Source organism: Mirounga angustirostris, unplaced genomic scaffold, assembly GCF_029215605.1.
Source record: "Mirounga angustirostris isolate CCGP_5_RB_7025 unplaced genomic scaffold, mMirAng1.0.hap1 SCAF_4, whole genome shotgun sequence".
Classification (NCBI taxonomy): Eukaryota; Metazoa; Chordata; class Mammalia; order Carnivora; family Phocidae; genus Mirounga; species Mirounga angustirostris.
This window is the reverse complement of record NW_026991712.1, coordinates 1,390,257-1,398,483: the sequence shown is the minus strand read 5'-3', so window position 1 is coordinate 1,398,483 and position 8,227 is coordinate 1,390,257. Positions and strand designations below refer to the sequence as shown.

At 62.5% G+C, this 8,227-nt stretch overlaps 1 protein-coding gene across 1 annotated transcript; it reads right to left on the bottom strand.

Moving 5' to 3' along the window:
* Positions 1 to 5,514: 5,514 nt before the first annotated feature.
* Positions 5,515 to 7,916, bottom strand: LOC123858678 (lymphocyte antigen 6H). The gene is made up of 4 exons (XM_045895805.3): positions 7,769 to 7,916; positions 7,162 to 7,288; positions 6,303 to 6,422; positions 5,515 to 6,019 (listed from the first exon to the last, which is right to left on the bottom strand). Exons 2-4 carry the CDS (start codon positions 7,226 to 7,228, stop codon positions 5,784 to 5,786), a joined length of 423 nt encoding a protein of 140 aa, XP_045751761.1. The 5' UTR covers positions 7,229 to 7,288; positions 7,769 to 7,916; the 3' UTR covers positions 5,515 to 5,783.
* Between the last annotated feature and the right edge of the window lie 311 nt (positions 7,917 to 8,227).

The following is an 8,227-nucleotide window of genomic DNA, read 5'->3' as shown; positions in this document are numbered from 1 at the left end:
GGAGGACTGACTTCCTTACCTGCTCAGAGAAAGGTCCACTTTCCTGTGAAACTCAAGGACCTTTGGGTCTCCAGTGTGCAGATGTTGGGTGAAGGTGGGAGATACCTGGAGACATCTCAGGTGAATGTCCCTCCTATAGAAGGTGAAGGAGCAGGGTGCCTGGGGGGCTTTGTCCAGCGCGGCTCCCCCCTCCAGCACCGTGTGCAGGGCTGAGCTGCCAGCAATGCCCTGGGACCCCAGGAGCAGACAAAAGCAGCCAGGAGAGCGGGGCAGGGGGCCAGGGTCTGGCAGTGTGGAGACACCAGATACAGACTGGATCGGACAAGGCAGACGCATCTGTGGGGGGCTGGGGGCACAGGCAGGGGGAAGGGTGGGAGAAAGACCGCCAGGGAAGGTGCACTGGGAAGAACTGTTATTTCAGAGGAGGTCGCAAGTCTGGGGAGGCGGGGGGCTTGGCAGAATAGGGGAGGGGTCAAGAGCAAGCCTCAGGCCCCTAGAAAGGAAGGGTGTCCACCCTCCCATCCCCCCACCCCCCTGTGCCATCCACCCTGCCAGCTGGAACAAGGTTCCTCTGTCTGCACCCCCCGGCACCCCACGAGCTGGGTGTATCCCCACCTCACAGACAGAAGCAAGGCTCAGAGGGGATGCAGGACTTGGTCAAGATCAAACAGCAAGAGACATCTGAGTCCAGGCATTTCCTGCGGTGAAGATTTCAGTGTGTCAGGTCTTACCTCTTCCAGGTCTGTTTCCTCGGTGTCAAGTGGGCATAACAAGACCTCTAACCGGGCTGAGGTCAGGTGCAAACGAGGAGATGGACAGCTGCTCTGAGAGGGACAGGCCCCAGCCCCACCGGTCCTGCAGCTTCCCTGGGCCCGCACCAGAGGCCCTCGAGACCCCCCAGGAGCCAGGCTGCTCCAGAGCGTGGGTGCCCATCTCCTCTGTGAGGCTGCCAAAATCCTGAGCTCACCTCCCATGAGGACACCCGAAGGACTAGAGACCCATCTCAATCCTGGAGCCAGCACACAAGTCCTCTGATGCAGCGATCCTAACCAGGCGCTGGCAATGGGAGTCTGGCGTGAACCCCCAGCATTTACCTGCTGCGAACGCCAAGGAGTCTCACCACCAGCAACAGAACCCACTGCAGTAACTACTAATTAAACGAGGGAACATGTCTTCGTATCAATAAATGGTGAAAGGGTATTTCTCTTAAACTCATCAGTTGTCCCTCATAAAGAAATCTAATTGAAATATGAATGAACAGCGTAAGCTGAATAAAGACTGATTTCAACTCCAAAAGCAAACATCGACTCAAGGTGCCACAGGGAAGTCCGGTGAACAGACGCACCCTGGGCCGTGTCATCGGTCAGCCGGCTTCCAGGCCCCGCTAACGCAACAGGCACAAAAATTGAATACCCAACAAAAATATGGGGAAAGCAGAGTCGTCTTCATTTGTACACTGCCTGGTGGCATACCTTGAACATCTAAGAGACAACAGCAACAATGGAATGTGCAAAGCTCAGTGTTGGAAAATAAGTAGCTCTTCCTTGCGTGGGTTCAGCGCTGCCGGTGGCCGCCCCATGTCACACCCACACCCCCTGGACCTTGTGGACACCCCTGCATGTGAGCCGCATGCGTCTGGAATTCAGGAGCGCACTCAGCAGCCTCCCAGCCCCGAGGGCGTCCCTACATGACTTTGGCTCTGCCGGGGAGATGCATCCAGACCACACCACCGAGCAGGGCTGAGGAGGGGCGAGGGGCCGCGCTCTGCCCGCCTGGAGAGCCCCCACTCCCACCCCCCACCAGCAGAGCCCCTCCTGAAAGCCCTCCACTGACTCCCGACACACGACACGTGTGTCGAACTCACACGTGTGAGCACAGCCGAGCGAGGAGCGGAACTTTACTCTTTCTGTCACAGTTTTTCTCTCCAGACCCATCTGACCAGGCGGCAGAAGCCCGATGTCTTGGTCTCTTCCCTCCCAGGGCTGCGTGCAATGAGGGACGACAGGCAGATCCACTGCCTCACCCCTGCCCTATCTGGTCCATGCACAGCGCCTGGGACACACAGGCTGTGCCCTCACTCGGGTCACTGTGGCCTCGCCCTGACCCTTGTTCCCAGGCCCCACCACAGCGTGGAGGCCCCAGGCTGTCTGCAGCCCCCCTACCGAGACCTCCGCCAGCGGGAACCGCTCGGGTCCTGCCGCTCAGGAGCCTCTCTCTGGGGCCCACCCCACCCTCCGCTCCTTCAGGCCCTTCTGCCGGCTCAGCCCAGGGGCATCTCTGCCTAGTTTGAGGAAGGTCCCGCTCTCCCTCCCCGTCTTGAAGCGTTTCCACAGGCTTCTCTGCAGACTTATTCCCTCCGACTCAGAGAGGACCGTGGCACCGTAGGGGGGAGCCCTTGGAAACATGGAGGCCAGTGATCCACGGGCTCCGTCGGTTGTCCGCCCTACTGATCCCCCAAGCCCCCAGGCGTCCTGCTTAAATGAAGGCCAGGTGGGGGGTGGGTACTTCTAGAAAGAATGGCATGAAGAAAATGAAAAACCAGCTCACCACACCGAAAATGACCACTGTGGTTTAAAGAAAAGGAGGAAGTCCCAGTTACAACCACCAAAACTACAGGTTACCTAGCTTAGATGCCGAGGGAGGTACAAGACCCACAGGGGGGAACGAGCCAGAACAGGGGTGCGATCAGGTGGCCGCCGGATGGACAGGAGCTCCGCGCTCCAAGTGGGAAGCCCTCATGCCGCGGAGACAGCCTCCGGCCCCAGCGGCACGCAAACCGGTGAAACTGCAGTCAACATCCTGACTGTTATTCTGGAACTGCACAAACGGATTCCAGCATTCACCTGTAAGAATAAATCGCAAGAAGTGACAATCTTCTTTTCAAAAGAGGAGCAAAGAGGGGACTCGCCTCACCAGCTGGTGAACGTGGGCAGCTCCCGGTGGGGCCCACACGCGGTGGCCAGAACACACACCATGGGTGTCATGCGCGCTATGACCAAGGTGGCACTTGGAGTCACGGGGAAAGACAGGTGCGTTCGTGAACAACATCGACAAACACTGGCCATGTATTTCAAAGAGATCCTGCCTCCTGCCGCATGGTAAACAAACTCCGGGTGCATCGGGTATCTGAAGGAAGTAGCCGAATCCGTAACAGTAGCAGAATATAAAGACTGTTTTCCTAAGATAAGGGCAGAGGAGGCTCTCCTATGATCTGAAAGCCAGAAACGATAAAAGAACAATTAGATTCAACCACACAGAACTTGAGGACATGCACGCATGTACTGGGAAAACACCAAAAATGAAGATACTTGGAAAACACAGACCACAGGAAAGATGGTACCTCACTCACAAGAGGGCCTTATACTCCTGTAGGAAAAGACAAAAGCCCAAAGCGGACCAAGGGTGAGACCGGCAATTACAGAAGAGACGCTCATAAGTCGGGACAAACTCGTAAGACTTTCAATCTCACTACTAAGTTCTCCAATGGAAATCAGGGTAAGATCCTACTCTTCGTCTCCCAGGCTGATGGGAGCTCCCAGGGGATCCATGGGGGAAGGGTGGAGGGGCCCGGGAGGAGGGACGGGCGCAGCCTTCCTTCGGGGAGATCTGCTCCTTCCAAGGAGATGGGGTTTTTCTGGCTCAACCGCACACTTCCTGAATCCGCCTGAGACGGAGAGTCACTGGACTCCATAAGGACATGAGGACGAGGGTGGTCACGGCAGTGCCGATCAGAGACTGAGAGCGGGCCCCTCTGCCCTCAGGTGAGGGCTGGTTAAGAAAAGCGTGGTTTGCTCATGCAGGGGAATACTAAGCAGACACTGAAAACAAAAGGTCCACGTAGATCCGGACAGGATGACCTTGGTGGATTCTTCAGAAAAATTATCAAGTGGCACACATCGCGCTGTCCATGTGCCCAGCCGGACCCAGCACGCCCCACAGACGGCGGGGTCCAACCCCACAATGGCAACTCATCACGGTGGAGACGGCTCACTCACTCTCAGGCGTGGGGACCCAGACTTGGATGGGGCAGCTGGGGAGTGGAGAAAGGAGAGCTCAGAGCAGGCTCTCTGGGCCATGCTGCCCCGAGCCTCCCTTCGCCTTGAATCGCACAGCTGGAAGGATCTCCCCACTTTTGTGTTTTAAATACTTCCCTCAGGTAATAAATTCGCACACAAAGATTGACCTGAAAGTTGGTTTGAACCCACGGGGCAGCATCTTGTCCTCTGGGAACCTCCAGGGCCCCCAGGAACCGCATCCTAGGTGGCACCAGCTTCCGGCCTCTGAATCCTCAAGCCGCTCTTCACACTTGCACTAAGTGAGAGTCCCAGTCCCTACACGCCCCCAAACACCAGACACAGCGATGGGCAGCACACTTCACTGAGGTTTGGGCGGCCCTGCAGGGCAGCAGAGCAAACTTAAAACGGAGCGGGAGACACGTCCCTGGCCAGTGCCACCAGCAGGAAATGGACATGGTCTCCAGCGACTCCTCTCCTGTCTTGTTCACCCCGGACTCCCAGGTCCCTCTCCCTCAACCACACACAGGAGCCCCGGGAGGACTGCCACGGCCAGCTCTTAGTGAAACCACGGTTCTTGCCAAGGGGTCCAGGACCCAGGAGCACCCACAGCCTGGGTCAGCCACAGAAGGATGAGGAAGAACTGACTAAAGGCCAGACCCCAGAGAAGCGTGGAGTGACTGCGGACATCACGTGGTGAGCCTGGGCCACGGGGTGACCCACGTGGCCTGGGAGACTGGGCTGAACCCAGGGGTGCAGGGACAAAACCAGAGACCCACCACTGGAGCAGGAAGGGCCAGAAGTGATCCCTAAGATCTACCTGCAGTTGCTCCCCTGCCTCCTCCCGCCCGAGGCACCCAGTCCATCTGCGCCATCCCACGTGGGGCCGCCTCAGCCCCCGCTCAGGGGCTGGCCTTCACGACCCTGCCCAAGGAGGTGCCCTAGGTGGGGGCAAGGGGTCTCTGGTTAAGAGGCCGAGTCTGGGCACAAGAGTGCTCCCAACAGCTCTTTGGGGAGCGGGCCCCTGAGTCTGATCACGGCAAGGCTCCATGAAAGAGCGAGTGAGAGAAAGAGCAAGAGGAAGGGACACGCAGGGCGTGTGTGTCTGCGTGTCCCTGTGTGTGCACAGACGTGCATGTGTGTGGGCTGGGGCACACCAGTCCGGGCGCTGGTGTGACATCCCTGTTTCAGCGTGCACACCTGTGGACGTCTGCGGGGGCTCGCGTGTGCATCTGTGCAAGTGGGCATGGACGCGGAGCACACCCCTGCAGGCATGGATGTGCGCGTGCACTCACACACGCTTACAAGGCCTTACCCTCGTGTCCCTGTCCCGAGATTCTGTCCACTCTTACCTCCGCTCCCATCCGCTACCAGGCCCCAGGTGCCCCAGGCTGCCCAGCACACCCACAAACCCCCAGTCCCAGTGGCCCACGTCCTCGGAGCCCCTCTCCCTGCTCTGCCAGCCTGACCCCCACACCCAGGCTCAGACCCAGGTCTCTGGACCAGAAGTGAATTTATTTCTCTGCGGAATATGCCCTCGAAGCCGTCGGTTGGGCTGGGCCTGGCTCTGCCTGGCTTCCCCTCGGATACCTGGGGGTCCCAGCTCCCAGCCCTCACCCCCCGGGGCTTCCTGCAGACACCGGGGCTCCTAGAGGCGTCCTGCTGGCCGGGACTCTGAGCTGGTGGAGAGAGGGAGGCCTCACAGCTCAGGGAGGGGCAAGGGCCAGGCTCCAGGGAGGAAGCTCGGAGCCCTGCAGGAGGGAGAGGGCCTCAGGGCCCAGCCCCGAGGAGGGCGGGCCCAAGGCTGAGCAGGAGGCCCCCGGCCAGGGCCCAGAGGCTGCCCCCCGCCCCCGGCCCCCCGTTGCACAGGTCTCCCCCGCAACAGTCCACGTCCACTTTTAAGATCCCAGAGTTAATGAAGCCCATCAGATAGTCTGAGAAGAAGTGTCGCTTCACGAAGTCACAGGATGAGGCGCACATCTTGTTCACGGAATGATCCTTCCTGCCTGGGGAAGAGGTAGGAGAGCCTGGGACAGGAGCAGCACCTGGGCCCTCTCTGCCTCACGCCCAGGGCCAGGACCCAGCCCAGGACGCAGCTCAGGACCCCAGACAGCAGAGCTGAGCTTTTCAACCCACCCACCCTGTCTCAGCGATCTGGAGAGGGCCACAGGGGGCACCTGCTCAGCCTCACACAGCAGGCCACCCAGAGCCCTGCGCCTTTAGTCGAGGACAGAGGGGCTCAGATGACACCCCCCACCGCTCCCCACCCAGGCCCCGGTCCTGACTCACTGCTACTGGGGTCGGTGATCCGGACGCTGGCGCACACTGTGTCCGACGGCTGGCACTGCTTTGGGGTGCAATGGCTCGAGTTGGTGGTCAGGGTGCAGTCCTGGCACCACAGGCCATGAGCTGGGCAGGGCACAAGGACTCCGATGACCAGAGGAACCGGGGGCCAAGCCAGCCGTCCCCCTGTCCCCTCCCACCCGCCTACTGCGGGCACTGCTAGGAGAACCAGGCCGCTGTAGGAGGCCGAGCACCCCCTGCCGGGAGGGAGCAGGCACCTGGAGGTCAGGCCCTGGGAGAACCTGTGTGCCTTCCCCGCCACTTGGGGGAGGGTCCCACCATCGCAACTCTGGCAGCCCCTGGCAGCCCCTGGCCGCCCTGGCGGCGGCAGGCACAGGTGTGCCCACGCCAGCCCCACATCTCTCAGCCCTCTGGTGCTCTCTTGCACACTCCTACCCCTCCCACACCTCCCCGCAGACTTCTCTTGTTTCGAGGAAGGAAGGACCACACAGACTTGATGGGAGGCCAGGTGGGGCTCGGAGAAGCGATGGAGCGCGAGAACCCCGCCCTGAGCGAGGGGCGTCCGTGCAGGACTAGCCGCCGGTGCGGAAAACCGGGAGGAAAACCGCTCGGTGCCCTCAGGAGCCAGGAGGACCCCGCGTGGCTGGGGCTGGGGCTGGAGCTGGAGCACCGTGAGTGAAGGCGACAGGCGCGAGGGCCGGCTCGTGTCGCCAGGGTCCCGGAGAGGGTGTGGATGTGACCGGCACCGTCGGAGGATGGCGGCCCCGCAGCCCGGCTCTCTCCGGAGCCGCCTCGGGCTCCTCCGGCGACCTGGCCCGGGCCCGCGGGGCGCCCCCACACTCACCGGGCGCAGAGCACAGCAGGGCGGCCAGCAGCACCAGGCCGAGGCCGTTCATGGCTGCAGGCAGCATGCTCCAGGCGGGCCTCGGGAAGGCGCGGGGGTTGGGGGCGGAGGTCCTCCGGGCGCGGGCCTGGCAAGGAGAAGCCTCGGTCAGGAGCCCCAGCCTCCTGCCAGCCCGAAGCGCCCTCCCCTCTTCTGGCACGGGATCGCAATGTACCCCCCTCCTCGGAATCTCAGAGCTGGGGGGGGGGTGGAGATTGTTCGCAAGCTCGCAAAGCCCCACCCCCAGCCCATCCCCCAGAGCGTCCACCATCACAGCATTCCCTCCAGGGAGAATAGGTCTGCCGTCTCGGGCCGGGTGACAGCTCGAAACGCCCCAACCCGCTCCTGGCACCTGTGGGGTGGGGGGTTAGGGGGAGCGCGTCTTCTCCTCCTTGGGGAGCGGTAGGTGCGTCCGGAGAGAAGAGGGCTAGACAAGGTGCGAGCAGGCGGTACCTGCCGATGGAGGAGGGGCGCGAGCCACGTCCCCACCCCCACCCCTGGGCTGGGGGCCCGGGAACCCCGCGCCGAATCCCCTCCCGTCGCCTCCTGCGCGTGCCCGGGCGCTCACCACAGGTCGGGGCGTGGAGGGCGGGCCTCGGATCGGGGGCGCACTCACATCCCTGGGGGGTCGGCACTCCAGCGCTCCGGGAGGCGCGAGGAGCGGTGCCCTTCGGTCTCCCTGCGGACCGGAACCCGGGCGCAGCCTTGTCTTTCGGGGAACGCAGCCGCAGACGCGGACCCCGCGCGAGGGGCGGAGCGGAGCCGGGGCGGGGGCGCGCGGGGGCGCGCGGGGGGCGGGGGCGGCGGGAGAAGCGCGGGCGGGGCGCTCGGGGCGCCCGGGGCTCGGTGCCGCGGCGGGTCACTGTCCTGGGCCGTCCGCGCCCCTCGACAGGCAGCGCCCGGCCCGCGCGTCCGCCCCCTCCGGTGCCGGCTCCCGCCGCGGCCGCCCCGCGCGCCCCTCCGCGGGCGTGGGCAAGATCCCTTCCCCCTCCGCTTGGCCGAGATCCCCTCGGAATTTCTCGGAAGA

Coding starts and splice junctions, on each gene's coding strand:
- LOC123858678 (XM_045895805.3), bottom strand. CDS start 7,228: ATGCTGCCTGCAGCCATGAACGGCCTCGGCCTGGTGCTGCTGGCCGCC. Junction 6,423..7,161: donor CCTGCTGTGCTCTGCGCCCG/GTGAGTGTGGGG, acceptor TGCCCTGCCCAG/CTCATGGCCTGTGGTGCCAG. Junction 6,020..6,302: donor GATCACCGACCCCAGTAGCA/GTGAGTCAGGAC, acceptor CCTCTTCCCCAG/GCAGGAAGGATCATTCCGTG.